At 35.0% G+C, this 16667-nt stretch overlaps 2 protein-coding genes across 2 annotated transcripts; one reads left to right on the top strand and one right to left on the bottom strand.

Annotated features, from left to right (window-relative positions):
• Nucleotides 1–771: 771 nt before the first annotated feature.
• LOC132307181 (anthranilate synthase alpha subunit 2, chloroplastic-like) lies at nucleotides 772–8474 on the bottom strand. The gene is made up of 11 exons (XM_059804868.1): nucleotides 8241–8474; nucleotides 7848–8032; nucleotides 7025–7214; nucleotides 5973–6124; nucleotides 5441–5556; nucleotides 5103–5349; nucleotides 4959–5015; nucleotides 4543–4695; nucleotides 3265–3345; nucleotides 2447–2533; nucleotides 772–1226 (listed from the first exon to the last, which is right to left on the bottom strand). Exons 1-11 carry the CDS (start codon nucleotides 8398–8400, stop codon nucleotides 903–905), a joined length of 1752 nt encoding a protein of 583 aa, XP_059660851.1. The 5' UTR covers nucleotides 8401–8474; the 3' UTR covers nucleotides 772–902.
• Nucleotides 8475–10452: 1978 nt separating this feature from the next.
• On the top strand, nucleotides 10453–13351 carry LOC132310264 (large ribosomal subunit protein uL10-like). Its single transcript, XM_059808456.1, has 5 exons — nucleotides 10453–10710; nucleotides 11157–11225; nucleotides 12378–12476; nucleotides 12628–13020; nucleotides 13102–13351. Exons 1-5 carry the CDS (start codon nucleotides 10453–10455, stop codon nucleotides 13240–13242), a joined length of 960 nt encoding a protein of 319 aa, XP_059664439.1. The 3' UTR covers nucleotides 13243–13351.
• Nucleotides 13352–16667: the final 3316 nt, after the last annotated feature.

The following is a 16667-nucleotide window of genomic DNA, read 5'->3' as shown; positions in this document are numbered from 1 at the left end:
AATTTCTAAAATTGTATCCTAAATTTCCCTTTCTTCTCTCTTATACTCTTAAAATTCCTTTGATTTCCTTGAAAAAAAAAAAAAAAAAAAAAAAAAAAAGAGTAAAATTTTTCTTCTTCAATCAAAGTCTAATTGTTTCCTTCCAAATATTTCCTTTTTCTTCTTCTTTTCCTTCATTTTTTTTTTCCATACTTAAAATAATTCTTTTTGCACTTACGAATGATATGCGTATGCAATTTTTTTTCTTTTCTATTCATTTTAATGTAGTATATTCAAAATAAAAAATCTACAACTATATTCAATAAAAATATTAATGATTAAATAATATTTTAGTTCTTATATTGGTCAAATACTTATATTTCTTACCCTTATATTTCTTATATTTATCATGTTCGTTGAAATATATATATTTTTTAAGACTGAATTGAAATTCTATCTCCGCCCCTAATTATTCTTATGTAAGATAGATATTTTATGTTATATTAAAAAAATAAAAGTACCTAATTGCTCAAAGACATACGCATATGAGTCATTGATACTAGGAATTGAAAAATTAGGACATAATAAAAAAAAAATAAAAAAAGGGTAAATTATACCCCCACCCCTAAGATCAGACCTAATTACACAGGGCAGTCGAAATAGAGCCTAATTTACTTGTGTGTGTGTATATATGGGAGATTTTTGAGTAAGCGATGCCATCAGTTTCCAAACAACCACCATTTCCAATTTTTTTTTTTTTTTTTTGTCTTTTTGAGTAAGTGATGCCACCAGTTTCCAAACAACGACCATTTCCATTATTTTCCTTCCCCAAGGGACGCAAAAACATCCACAAACAAAAGTGCATTTCTACTCCTGAACTACATATGACGAACAACAATCTTTACATGTGGATGAAATCCTTTTCATTTGTTGACAAATGATGACTCTGCAAGATCAATGGCTCGAGCAAGACCCGCAGCTTTGTTCTCACACTCTCTCTGCTCGTCACCAGGATCACTGTCAGCCACAATACCAGCCCCAGCTTGAAGATGCGCAACCCACTCTCTGCGACTATTCACGTCCTTGTATGAGTACATTGCTTTGTAATGCATTTCAGTTGGAAATACAATAGTTCTCAAAGCCAAGGCAATGTCCATATCTCCAGAAAAGGAAATGCCTCCAAATCCACCGCTATATGGCCCACGCCTTGTGACTTCCAGCTGATCGATCAATTCCATGGCTTTCACCTGTAAAGCCGCACAGCCATCAACAAGAAACATGTAAAATGCACCCTCTCACAGGGTAACAAAAACAAGTAGATGACTATTATATGTATATAGGCATTACTTCAACATAGTGTCAAAAGGTTCTAATTGGACCATTTATCTGAATGGATGTCAAAATACTTATCAAAAAAAAAAATCTGAATGGATGTCAAAATCTCAACACGGTCACAGTTGGGAGCAACATCTAGGAAGATTTCTTTCTAATCATCTATTCCAACTATTATTGGAAATTCAAAAATGTCACACATGTAAGAATAGGGATTGCATTGGGGCTATTTCTGGGACGGGGTAGCCTCAATTTAAACCAATTCAAACTAACATTAATTGTGCCTCGAACGCAAACCTACCCATAACCATAGACATGCCCAAAAAACAAGATCGGGAGTGGATACTTGATAGATAACGCAAATCATTCATTATTTTGGTAAATTAAAAAAAACAATAATATATCTTGAACAAAAAAGGCAAGAAAAAATGTGTAAAACCAAACTTCCACCCTTTCATATCCTGAACTGAACTCATCATGTTCAACTCAAAACCATCCTACTAGTATAGACAGGGCAGCTAATCTGATTACCGCACCCTACACCCATCATAATTCAAGGAAGAGAAGAATGCAGAAAACAAAATAGAGCCAGCTGAAAATAATTTTTCTCTCACTTGTACAGAAAACAAAGTAGAGCCAGCAAAAAATAATGTCAATAGTTGGTAAAATTGTTTTTATTTTTATTTTTCTATTTAAACTAGAATATGATTCAGAAACTTGGGAGAACTGTTCTATGGTGAAATTTCATTTAAAATATTTTCCCTCCCAAGTTGGAATAAAAACTTTAAAACTGACCACCACAACTGACAGAAAATGACCCTAAGCACCTCATTCTTCTTCCACATGCTAGGCATCCAACATAATGGATAGATCAGAAGAGAAAGGCTTATCCAACAGGAGTTCTGTTGAGGGTGGGACCGAGGAAATGGTGACAGCACCATTTATGCATTCCAACTGCATTAACCAAAGAACTACTGGATCAGCCCCCCACTTTAAAGAATAAAGACCAAGGGATAATCTACTTCGGCAATTTTCAGTTTTTACTTGCAAGATTAGACAGCTTGAATCATTAAAAATAAATATAGTAAATGGATGCATGCACTGGCACATGAGAAGAGAGCAGGTGATTGAAAACCTTTGGTGCTCCGCTAACTGTTCCAACCGGCAATGCAGCACGGAGAGCATCCCAGCTAGTCAAATGAGCAGATAACTCTCCTGTGACCTGCAAAGGCAGGTGTAAGCTGTTACCATACACATTCGTTTACAAAAAGCAAAACAGACTAATGCATAATCCATCATACATTGCTTTGTATTACAACAAACACAGCGAACCCAAGAAACACGACAGAAAATAAACACTCCACACACAAAGAAACAAAGATTTAGCGTGGTTCTGTAAAACCTACGTCCACGGTGAAGATCCGGCGAAAGAATTCACTATGCAAAAATCTGGAGATTACAAGTTTCAGCCTCCAAACCCTAGCTCTCGCTCTCACTCTCACTCTTTTTTTCTGCTATTTTTAATGTCTCTCAATAATCCCACTCCAAACCCTAAGCGCCCTTATATATCGGGCTACAAGAGAGTACAAAATAGCGTCCACGATCCGCAACACAAAGCTCAATCAACAGGTCGTAAATGGGTTGCAACGTGACTCAGCACCAAATTCAAGCCATAACATCACACTTTGAATGTTTATGAAGCCTATGATAATAAATTAGCTATAACAAAATGGGAGAAGAAAATCACCATATACCAAATATTTTCCATTTTCATAAATTATTTTACATGACTTTAAAGTTTCTTTTTTCCATGAAAAAAAGAACATTATGCTGGGAATGACAACTATCCAAATTTTCATGCAATAAGGGTAAAACGCTAAACATTTTTTTTATTGTCATTTTGGACATTATGAACACAGCCTACATTGTGAACTGCAATGAAGAACCACTTACTGTAGAGCTGATGTGCATGACATGAGAATACCGTTCAATGTTCATGAGCTTTTCAACATTCACAGAACCAGGTTTTGAGACCTGCATGCATGCATTGCCTGTGTTAGTTGCAATATAATGGCAATAAAATATAAGTTCTCTCAGAATATTAATCCATTGTGAGAAATTAAAGACAATGCACGATTACTAAAAAGTATAGATAGATAATCACCATTAACACACCTGGAGAGACTAAATAGTGGGATGTCTTGCCAGGTAATATCATGTTGTCTACCATAATGGAAATTACCAAGATACACAAAAATTAAAGTGCCTTTCTATAATATAAAAGTTTCAGTGATAAATAGTTTTGAAACTTGTACTAATTTTCACGTTGAGTTCCAAGATTTACACCCTTCCGTCATATTTCATGGTGTTTTAGAAACTCACCCTTAAGGAGCTACACAAGCCTTACAAGCTAATGATGCATAATAGCGGACTCTGCCCTCTGGTAATTATGGGAACAATGTATCATCTTCACATTAAATCCTAAAAAATGATGGGAGTATATTTTCAAGCCTTCAGTTATTCAATAACAAATTGAAGAAATTAGCAGCAATTTGCAAGGTTAGTTGGTTCTGCGAGGAAGCAATTGCAATTACTAGTTCAAAGGTTTGGAAGGGTGGCCATTCAAGAACAGAAGTGAGAGAGATCCATGCATGTGTGGACAATTCATTGATCAATAAAATTGTTGAAGAGGATATGCTAGTAAAAGAGAGTGAAACAAAATCTGCACTATCGATGGAGAATATAAAAAAGGCATCTCTCTCTCTCTGTCTCTCTCTCTCTCTCCACCTTTCTCTCCTTCTAAATAACAAACCATCTATCAGATGGAAAACTATTAAATTTCTAAAGAGGTTGGATTTGATTAATTAAACAATGAAGTACCATACCAGCAGTCAATGTATGCATTTATCATCAAAATGAGCATTATCAAATCTAAGACAACAATAGCAAGAAATACATTTCCATAGTGATTGCTTACATTTTCATCCTTGGAAGAAGTTTGCTGGAGGTCTTAAATAATACAAGCAAAGCATGCAAACTTAGAAAACAATTGACATTTACTATATAACATCATATTCAGTTAGTGGGAATTGTGGGATACCTCACTTAATCAAGAATAAGTCTCACAGATATTAATCGTAAACCTAGCAGAATTAATCTACATAATTAATGATATTAATCTAGTTCCTTTTTTCTTTAATTTATTTCTTTTATTTTTAAAGGAGCACAAACCTTTCCAACATCATTCCTTCCCAAGTCAACCAGCATGATGTGCTCTGCACATTGCTTTTCATCATTAAGAAGTTTCTTTTCGTGCATATAATCTTCTTCGGGCGACTTCCCTCTCCTAATTGTTCCAGCAAGGGGTCGGTTAGTGACCTTTCTCTGCCAACAAAAGTACATTAATATGCACATCCATGTTTTAGTGCCAATTAAAATTGAATTGCTGAAAAGGAGAAGTTATGTAAAATTGCAATCATTCTGCAGGAAATACAGTTGGAAATTGGAATTTTGATGTACAACATTACATGTCTTATCAGAACTGGAATGCAAAAAATGGTAAACAAGTAAATCGCTCAATATTTCCTTAGATTCTGGTTTGTTTTATATAGTTCTCAAATCATTGTATAGTTTACCAGTTCTTTTACCTTCTTCACACGAGTAAGAATTTCAGGACTTGAAGCAACCAGAATACACCCTCTAGCCTGACAATGAGAAGTTCAAAGAAAATCAGAATATAAGTTTAAAAATGACCTCCTCAGCAAAAAAGCTCCAGGGGAAAGCAGACACACTTGCAAATAAGCCATGTAGGGACTTGGATTAACAGTTCTTAATGCCCTGTAGACTTCAAAAGGGTCTGCAAAAGTTGTCCGTTCAAAACGTTGACTTAATACAATCTGAAAAATATCCCCAGCCAGGATATGTTCTTTAGCCTGCAGCACTGCATCCTTATATGCTTCACTTGTCATTGTTGACTTCTTCAATGTAGGACCAAAAAGGCTAGTATCTAATTTAATCAAACCTGAAGCCAGCCTTGGGCTGAAATTAACATATTCAAAATAAACGGAAAAAAAAAAATAATAATAACACAAGGAAAGGAGTGTTCATAAGCATGAAATTGATTACTCACGGAGCTATATCGTGCACTCTAGACACTAAAGTTTCTAACTGGCGCATTCCATCATTAAAGGCTTCCTCAGCAGAAGAAAATTGATCTAATTGCACCCAGTGTATCACATATGCCTTCTGAGGTTGACCAAATTATCATGTAAAAAGAAATTCAGTAATACTCAAAGAGACTTTAAATTAACAATCAATGCTACTAGTGGTCAGTTTCTCAAAAATTAAATCCATGAATTGGACAAACACTTGATTCTAAACATGGCTTCTTAATTTTTCCATGAATTGGACAAACACTTGATTCTAAACTCGACATTTTAAAAGTACTTTCAATAATCTAACTCAGGATCTTAAAACAGGTAAATGAAATGCCCTCTATGTAGGAGTGTAAAAGCTTCAGCAAAACAGTTACAATTCATATAAACAGAGTGGGAAACTTCAACTGAAATGAAATAACAAGCAACATACAGCGAAAAAAACTAAGATCTGAATTGCATAATGTTTAAGAACAACTGGATGTTCGAAAGGGAAAGTGAGACAACCTTCTCCACATGATCAAACACAATTACGTCGTCATAAAGGCCTAGATGAACATCAGGAAGGTTTCTGTCATCCTCTGGAGCATATGAGAACGGTAGCTTTTTCTTCTCTACATAGCGCACCGTATCATATGAGAAATAACCAACCCACCCACCTAGTCAAGAAAGAAATACACATGTAAATACAGTCAAGTGATTTTATAATGAGAACCTTCATTTTCGTTAGGGAGTTAAAAAGGAACAGGATATGTTGAAATATTTTATTTTCCATTTTGGTCATGCCCGTGAAGGCCTTAGTGTGGGGAGCCACCCCCACTGAATTTTTTTTTTTTATTTAGAAAATTACCTTTTGAAAATATCCCTACTTTTTTGTGAAAATCTTAAGAATGGCCCCACTCAATTTCTAATGATACCCGACTATATATTGTTGTTGTTCAAAACCCCTCATAAAATATTCTGGGTCCGTCCCTGATTTTGGTGGCATGATTAGTGAAATATTTTCATAAATACGCATAAAATCAATGAAAATCTGAAAAGATAAAAGCAAGCACAATTGAAGAGTGCACATACCCGACAAAAATGGTGACAATGAAGAGCTTGACAAACCAAAAAAATTCTCTTCTTGGTCATGTTTTTAGATTTAGACGTGTGCGCGTGTGAGTGAATCATTGACCAAAGGGAACTTTTCTAACTGTACTCATTCAAAGAAAATGGTTTGTTCAGCATCACATACACAAATATTGGGAAAACAATCAAAATGCCATTTTGAAACATACAATATGTAGATAAAAATATAGTGACGATGAAGTTCATGTTCAACCACTAGGAACAAAAAGTTCATGTCCAACCAAAAATTCTCTTCTTTTTCAGGATATCAAATGAGATCGTCCATGAATGATTGACTAAAATGTACTGCATTCATTCTTCTCAGTCAAAGATGTGGTTAGCTCAGCAACACATCCATGAACTTTTGGGTAACTATCTATCATATAAGTACAACATCACTTAAGAACTTCAGTTAAATCATCAAGCATTAATAAATCCAGAAGTCTTACCACAAAATGCTTCAGGGAGCTCATCTAAGCGTTGGGGTTTCCATTCCTCCATAATCCTCCGAGGAACTGACATTGGATCCTCCACAAGCTCCTCTGTCCGCCTCCCTTTGTCGTGATCCATAATTATCACCCTATTCTCTTTCGCCACTATTTCCATCATTGGCTGAGCCCCAATCACACTATACCGCCCCTAACATAAATAATTCAACAATGTAAAGTACATACCAAAAAAAAATTAATAATAAAAAGAACGCAAACTTCATGAGAGTGAAAAAAAAAAAAAAAAGGCTCTCTTTGTTTATAAATTAATTGAAAGTAGAAACAAAATATATAATTTTGAAATTATTTATTCTAAAAAAATCCAAACATATTTTTTCTAGTCATGGTATTTTGACCTAAGAAAATGAAAACTCCCATTCAACTAAGGCTGATTCATGTGTCAAGTTAGTTCATAAGCTGTTCTTTGATAGTGATACCAAAGCAAATTTAACTTAGCTCTATTTGCGGGATATTCAGAAAATACTTCTCTGCATCGTCACAAACTATGGTGTATTAAAATGGCCCAAATATGGCCACATTATTATTTTCATTTAAAAAAAAAAAAAAAAATTTCAAATGTATGATAATAGAACAAGAATAAACCATAATAAACATAATAAATATATATACAAAAAATGAAACACCATATTTAATGGCGATTTACCTTAATGGTTCTTCAGCAGTTAAAACAAGAAATAAGGATCAAAAGGTCAGAAATTTTCTTCCATTTTCCTGCATTATCTCAACAAGCAAACAAGAGGGGATAAAATTAGAAGTGGCTTACAACACTGGAAACCTTTAAACCATGCTCCACCGACTCGAAGAGAAAGCTGGGGGCATCCCTGTCATCTTCCCTAACCAAACAACGGTAAGCGAGCACCGGAGTCAGGTGATCTGAGAACACGGACCGGAACAGCGGAATCAAGTTCCCGTGCTCCGCAGCTTCCCTGAACTTCACCGAATGGTCGACTGCACAAATCATACACAATCAAATCAAGCATTTCACAAACAACTGATTACATAAAAAAAATTGTCAAGCATGAAATCGCTGCACGAATCGTACCGAATCAAATCGAGCATTGCACAAACAATAGATTACATGAACAATGATTAAGCATGAAATAAAAAAAGATTAGTAATATAATGTGGATTGGGAATGAAATGAGAAGATTGGTACCTGATAATGGAGAGGAGAGAGAGGAGCATTTGAGTGTGAGGAGACGCGAGTTTGAGGTATTGAATGGAGTGAGAGAGAATGAGGTTTGTCGGCGACGGGAAGGGATGGAGAGTCGGTGGTCGGAGGGAACGAGACGGTGAGAGACGGCAAGGGCTTCCATTTGCCGTCAGAGACTCAAAGCAGAGACAGCGAAATTGCAAATGCTTAATGCCACCAGAGTTTAGAAGTGGCGATAGCGATATTTGTGTGTACTGGGTGTACATAAAAGGCAAGAGAGAGAGAGTTACAGAGCAAGTGACATTGACGTCACATTCAGATCACATGATAGTGTCACAAAATGGCTTAATTAAATTATCAAAAATAAATACTCCGTACTAATAAAAAATACTCCCCCTTTTTTTTTTTAATTGTCCACTTTGAAAATTATTACGCACAAAACGTATAATAAAAAAGGAAATAGTATAAACCATATAAAGTACACTTAACTTTTTTAGAAATGATTAATGACAAAAGTTCACTTAAAAAGAAAATGATATAAATGACCATTAATTTTTGTTGACTCTATTTATTGGAATAATAAGTTTTTGTATCATTATTCTTCAGAAAAAGAAAAAAAACAAGTGAGGAATCATGGATCATTAATTCATTTATTTATGAAATTAAAGAGAATAATGTTATTTACTTTTAAAAAATAGGAAAAATTAGATTTAGTGATAAAATGTAAATAAAATTGTTCTAAAATAGTCACAAAATTGAGATAAGATGAATAGTCACAAACTCTATTAAATTTTTTTAGTAATTAAATTTTAATATTGATATTATTTATATATATATTTTTATTTTTCGTAATTAAACTTTAGAATAATTTTATTTGAGTTTTGATCACTAAAATTTAATTTTTTCTAAAAAAATTAGTAAGGTGTGATTCTAAAAAAGTAAATCAGGTACATATACAGTAATTTTTTTTTTCTTGAAATGATATGTACAGAAAGCCTTAGCCCAACAAGCCCAAAAGATAAATGGGCCACACTGTGATCATGCCCAGAACCAAAAGACTAGACAAGCCCAAAGCCAATATCTAACCACGGAAGCAAGCAAATAGAGCCATTGATAAAGGTCAATCTCTACTTGTAAATTCATGATGGTTTTGCTTGTGATAGAGTTGACAATTGGACTGGACAGAGCCCAAAAATAGTCCAAACCCAGTCCAAGCCCATGGACCCGCTTTAAATGTTAGTCTGAAGCCTCTAATCGAGCGTTACTTGGTTTTTATCAGAACAATTTCGAGCTTAATTCCTGGTTTGTTTTTTTTTGTTTTATACTAGTACTTTAAATTCGGCTTTCTCACGAAAGAATAAATATTGAGTGCGCTTAGCATGTCATATCATATCAATATATCATTGGTATATTCATTCAATGTTTCAAAACAAAGTTGGTCCGTTTATTTATAAAATTGTTGGTAAAAAGATAATATATTATATTTGATTGAATAGATATACTAATTACGTGTCACCCAACATCTACTCTTCCTGAAGTATAATTAGAATTGAGACGTATATAAAACATTGATATCATAGATACACACTTGATAAAAATGAGTGTAATACATCACATTGATTATGTATTTAAGCCGGAAAATTACATATTTAGTTTTGATGAAAACTTTTTTTTTTTTTTTTTAATGCCTAAAGAATCTTAAATTTATCCATATATATGTATATATAATCACAAAATTTGCATTTAAAAAGAGGGTTTAAAAAGAACAAAAAAAAAAAAAAAAATAGAGAGAAATTTGTAGTTTTTCTAATTAAGGAAGACCTAATGTTCTAAAGAATGAATTCAGTTCTTATAAGGAAGATAGAGTTCTTAATAATAAATTCAATTTTTAAATTTGCATTTAAAAAGAGGGTTTAATATATTTGACTTTTATTTTTAAAAATAGATAAAAATGAATTACACTTTTAATAGTGATAAATAAATAAATAGAGATATAGATAGATACTTGCCCTGTTCGCTCGGCATTCATCTCGAACACATACGTGCATGCGATCGTTGCACCCGCGCTAGGGTTGATTTTATTTTTTGACAGAGGCCGTAAAGTTCAACAACACAGGACCTAACATATATATATATATATATCCTTGTACACACTCTCACACATTTTCTAGGGTTCACTGAATTCATTTTCTCACAAACCAAACTGTAATCAACAATGGCGGTGAAACCAACAAGAACAGAAAAGAAAGCAATGTACGACCAGAAGCTGTGTAAGCTTATGGACATGTACTCTCAGATCTTGATTGTGGGTGCCGATAACGTGGGATCGAACCAGCTTCAGAACATAAGGCAGGGCTTGCGTGGTGACTCGGTGATCTTGATGGGTAAGAACACCATGATGAAACGTTCTGTCAAAATGCATGCCGAGAGGACCGGTAACACTGCCTACCTCAGTCTCATTCCTCTACTTGTGGTACGTATAACTTTCCCGGTAAATATGGGTTTTGATCTGTTTGGTTGGTGTGAAAGCATGGGAAAATTAAAATATATAAATCTTAGGTATTGGTTCTCTTTTTGTTTCTTTCTGTGCTTTTGATGTTACGGATTAAATATAGTAGGTAAAATAACATGTAATAGAAAAGATGGTAGAAAGAGAATTCATGTAGCTGATCCATATATATGGGATTAAGCTAGGCAAAGTCTTCAAAATGATCAAATCAAATCTCTAAATATTTTTTTTGAATATTCTTTAATGGCTTTTGCTTTTCTCAAATGGAGGAAACTTTATTTAATTTTTTTCCCCAAAAAATAGGAATATGGGGTTTAATTAATACTTTTTCTCGAATATAAAATTTTGGTAGGTTGTTTCATATGCTTGTTTGCTGATGCTTATTAAATAATTTCCCCCTTTTGGGTCAGGGTAATGTGGGATTGATTTTCACAAAGGGTGATTTGAAGGAAGTAAGTGATGAGGTTGCCAAGTATAAGGTACTTCTATCGGTGTTTCTATTTTGGTGACCATTTTTACTATTTTTGGATAAAGTTGCTCTTGTTACACCTCACTTACAACTATAGTTTAACTTGTTTATTCATTTATCATTTTTTTTTTGCCCCATAAAATTTGTTCTTCTACTGAATTTATAGGCATTCCAACAACGTTTGATTCTGTTTTTCTGCCTCGTGTCTGTCTTTCCTTGTTCTTAATCTATAAACGTAACCTATTGCACACCATAATTGATATAATGATATACTGCCCAATTGGTTTTTGTTGCGACTTCAATAAATAGTGTCCAACAAGGGCTTGTAGTCAGTAATGGATAAGATTGAACCTCTCTTCTCTTAAAGTGTTTCTATCAATGATTCACACCTCAGTCGGTTATAAAAATCGATTAACACTTGTGTCATTTCCCTTGCCATATGATCCACACTCAATTCCCATGCATTAGTATATATATGCGAATTCCGAACTCAATTAATTTGTCGAGTACAAGATTATATAAAATCAGAAGATGAAACAGTTTATATGAATGCCTTCTGAGAATGTATTTCAGCCCTTATGATCTGACACAAGCTTGATTCCCATTTTTCCCCAATTAGGGGAAGTCCTTATTTAACTTTCTGATGGTTGGGATTGGAGAAAAGCCCCTATAGTTTCTATGTATGTATTTGGTTTTTAAGTTCAATAATGTTGATTTAATGGCTGCATTATTATGACATTTTCATTTGCATTAGTCACAGGATTATGCAAGAACTTAAAATTTCGAATTATTTACTAGTTTAGAATTACTTTTGCTCGGAAAAGATTCTTCTTTTTGTCGATATTGAACTATTCATTTACATACAAGTTATACAACCTATCATATTGGTTGTTAGTGACTGCATTTTAATTGGATTTTCTGATAGAAAATTTCAGCATGGTTGGTTTATTGTATTTAACTTTGCTGTAATTCTTCCTTGTTCAGCTTATAAATATACAAATTGACACATACCTTTAATGCAGACATCACAAATAACACTCTGATCATATTGATTTGCATTTCTTATGTCAATAATCAATATGATTGTGCTCAATCATTTCATTGATTTTCGATGAGCAATAATTTTCATTAGATCGTATAGTTCTAATATTTTCTCTAACAGGTTGGAGCTCCTGCACGAGTTGGCCTTATTGCTCCGGTTGATGTTATTGTCCCACCTGGAAACACTGGACTTGATCCTTCTCAGACTTCCTTTTTCCAGGTTAAACATTAAGAGTTTGTTTGCTTTGTCACTTAAAAAACACTGATAACTATTAAAAAACAGTTCTTTGAAAGCAAGCCTTTTTAAACGGAGTTTTCATAAAACAATTCTCAGAAACTTTTTGCTTTTATCTAATCCTTCCACTTTCTAGGTTCTGAACATCCCAACCAAGATTAACAAAGGTACAGTGGAAATCATCACTCCAGTGGAGCTTATTAAGAAGGGTGACAAGGTAGGCTCTTCCGAGTCTGCCCTCCTTTCGAAGCTAGGGGTAAGGCCATTCTCCTATGGCCTCGTAGTCCAATCCGTCTACGAGAATGGATCCGTGTTCAGTCCAGACGTGCTTAGCCTAACGGAGGATGACCTTATCGTGAGATTTGCTGCTGGAGTATCTAATGTTAGCTCTCTGTCAATCACTCTCGGATACCCAACCCTTGCTGCTGTGCCTCACATGTTCATCAATGCCTACAAGAATGCTCTGTCCATTGCAGTGGCAACAGAGTATTCCTACAAACAGGCTGAGAAAGTGAAAGAATACATAAAGGTTCGCGCTTGATGTGGCTCCAAAAATTCTACTTGGTTTTCCTTTTCTTGCACAGCATTTTTAACATTTGGTTTATTTCAGGACCCGAGCAGGTTTGCAGTTGCTGCGGCTCCAGTTGCAGCTGCTGCTTCTGCGCCTGCTCTGGCTGCCGCCAAGAAGGAAGAGAAGAAGGAAGAAGAAGACGAGGACGAGGGTGACATGATTATGGGGCTGTTTGATTAGTTGTTTTCAGCTGTAGTCATGAACTTCTAGCACCTAGAAAACTTTTATTTTGGAGTATTATTTAGGACCCTTTTGTTGGATTACAATATGACTTCTGGGAAGCATTTGATTTGTTTGAAATAAGGTCTCCTAGCTACACTCTTCATATTATTCTAATCATATGCTCTCCTTTTCTTTTCATTTTATGTGTGATTGAACCAAAATCTACATATGAATACTTTGGCAGTGTTTGTTATGATGATATCCTGGATTTAATTTATATATGCCAATATCTCAATTAAGAATAGGCCTGTACAACATTTCAAATGCCAATGAGCTTTTTCTGGTTCACCGAGAGAAAAAGAATTCCTTTTAATTTTGATTTGATAGAGGAGGTGCAAAAATTTGCAAATTAAGAATAGTCAACAAAATCTCTGTAATTACTAAACCCAAAATAGTAACGGAGAAAAAACACAGAACTAGAGAAATTGTGTAGAGAGGAGTGGGGTATTTTGATAATATGACCGAACCTAGGATTACTTCGATTGACTACGTATCCCGCCTCATGGAGCGTGTGGGAATCAGGTCGGAACATAGTTCTGACAATGAGAATAGTATCTCTTTTCTTTTGGGGGGTTTTGCCCTTTTTTTTTTTTTTTTTTTTTTTTTTTTTTTTTTCTGTATCTCTTTAATTAAGCCATTTATCTATAGGAAAAACCCTAATTGAGTCTTTCTTGGACTTTTCTTCTTGTTTAGTCTTTTCTTACTTCTCTATCTCTTTCCTTATCTTACTAAATCCTTGGTTTGGTAGGAAAAATTTTCTTATGGGACCCAATGCGTTGTTCTGCTCACCCATTCGGGTTAAACGTACTCACGTTGCGGGGCGAAATGACGCATTCCTTAACACGGTCAAACTTATAATTCATACTTGGACTTTGAACTTAGACAAGTGTTGGTTTATTATTGGGAAAATTTAAAAATACTCTACTTAATTTTGTATAATTTAAAAAGGGGCAAATTTCTCAAAACCCCTAATACTATCAAAAAATGATCATAAAACCCCAACCAGTTTTAAAAACTCCCAACAATATAACAATATTATCATTTTACCCCAACTCTGTCAATTGGGGCCGTTAACTCAACGCGTGGTTAACAATTGCTTTGCCAAAGTGAATTTTATGACCAAAATACCCCTAGAGTAAATGTGCCAAACAAGTGAAATATATTTATACGTGTTATTCCGAAAATATCCCCAAACTTGTTACAGTTAAAACCCATAGTTTAGTCATCGTCTCTCTCTTGCTTTTTATTCTCTCTCTACTCGCGGCTATCTCCGCTCACCCTTCCGGACAAGCTTAACTACATAAACCCACTTTGAACAACAATCATGAAGTTTAGATATACAAACCAATATATAGATATACATATATATAAAGCATAACATACACACACACACATATATATAAAAACCATTGAAAGAGAAGGAAAATCAGGAATTAATTTGTCAACTTGGATCTCTTGCTTTTTAACCTAATTGGGTTGGGTCAGTGGATGGCCTGAATTACCGAGTTGGAAGCGAGTCAACTCACTTGGATTTGAACATTGGCCAAATCTTGAAAACAGAGTCGCCGACGTCAGCTGCTCTGTGTTAACGGCCGATCCCTATCTAACTAACTTACAAGTCCACTAACTAACAGATAACCGACTTGGCTCAAGAAGTAGAGAGAGAAATTAATTATTTATAGAGAGAGATTGAAGTCCGTCCTTTATATATAGTAGACCTAGATCACCATACGCATATACAGTTTTTTATTCAGTTGATCATTTTCTCTGTAACACAAAAAGCTCTGAACGAAGAACAAGAACGAAAAGGAAAGATCGACAATGGTGGATTACGATCCACGTCGTCCATTGCTTCTGCCAAATGAAGTTGCATTATTTAACAGACTCTTCGAAGTCGAATTGGAATTCAAGATCAAGCAAGGTTACTTCGAGACCGAGAAACATTTAACCGCGCGTAAACACACGATTGCTTGCATTCAGAAAGAACGTAAGAGCGCATATGATGATCGGCCATGGCTTCCACAAATGAACATGACAACTAGACCTGTAATTTCTTAGATCGACCATGGCTTCCATAGATGAACATGACAACTTCGTTTTCATGGAACCCTAGCCTCTGCGGGGAGATCATCGACAAAGCATGCGGTTCTAGCACTTCCCCGTTCTTCAACTCATCCTCCGGCGCCGCCACCTCGCAGCCTACGACTCTTCTCTAGAACGCACAGGGAGTGGTTATCTCACCGCCGTCGCCGAAGAAGCACAAGAGAATCGGAGTGATTATACTCTTGGTCATCGCAATTCTAATCCTCATCGCAGCTGTTTTATGTTGCTTCGTGTTGATAAAAAAACGACGACACCAAATGTCATCGTCAAAATCAACAATGTCTAGTCCTGAGAATGCAAATACTGATGCTACAAGCAACAACACATTGATTGTTGTAGAGAATGAATCATAAGTTAAAGAGAAGACAACCCAGATTCAGATTCAGGGTGTTCAACAACACCGTGAAAAGAGTGGATATTTGGGGTTCTGTAGCGGCGAAGTAGAGATGTATACTCTGGAGCAGTTGATGAGGGCTAGCGGAGCTGGTCGGGAGGGGTATGATGGGGGACGACGTACAAGGCAGTGATGGATAGTCGGCTGAACGTATCGGTGAAAAGGGTCCATGCCAGCTAAACTGCGTAATACCGGTGTAACAAAATATATATATATATATACACACACACACTTGTTCAATGAATTAAACGATAGCGTTTTAAGTCTAATACAACTGCTGCCTTGAATGAAACGACGGAGTTTTGATGTCCAACTATGTTGGCACTAAACTCTGTCGTTTTGTGCTAAAGGACAATATTGTAATTTTTAAAATATAATTTTTTGATTTTTTAAATAAAAGGAAATATAATAAGGGTAATTTAGTCATTTTACATACTTTTAACGGCCAATTGCCAGAGTTGGGGTAAAATGATAACGTTGCTATATTGTTGGGGGTTTTTAAAACTGGTTGGGGTTTTATGATAACTTTTTAATAGTTTTAGGGGTTTTGAGAAATTTGCCATTTAAAAAATGCTAACTTTTTCAAAGTAACAAGTTTGACTACTAATTTCTTGAAACTAATTACAAAACTATACTAAAACACTATTTATATTTTTATGGTCCAAAATACCCTTCATTTTGTTTTTCTCACTCTAGCCTTCACACCGATGCTGTTATTTTAGGGCATAATTTTCTCTCTCCTCTCTTGATACTCTCTCTGCCGTTTCAAGGGCGATCAATTTCACCATATCTTTTTTTGTAAGAGCCTTGTACCGTTAGGCCACCATATCTTTTTTGGTGATTTCACCATATCAAAGATCGAATGTGCTATTGATTTCTTGAAATA

This window comes from Cornus florida, unplaced genomic scaffold (assembly GCF_030987335.1).
Source record: "Cornus florida cultivar Cherokee Brave unplaced genomic scaffold, ASM3098733v1 CherokeeBrave_3.0.0_Hap2_Chr05, whole genome shotgun sequence".
Classification (NCBI taxonomy): domain Eukaryota; kingdom Viridiplantae; phylum Streptophyta; class Magnoliopsida; order Cornales; family Cornaceae; genus Cornus; species Cornus florida.
The sequence above is the reverse complement of the archived record's forward strand: the minus strand, read 5'-3'. Positions and strand labels throughout refer to the sequence as shown.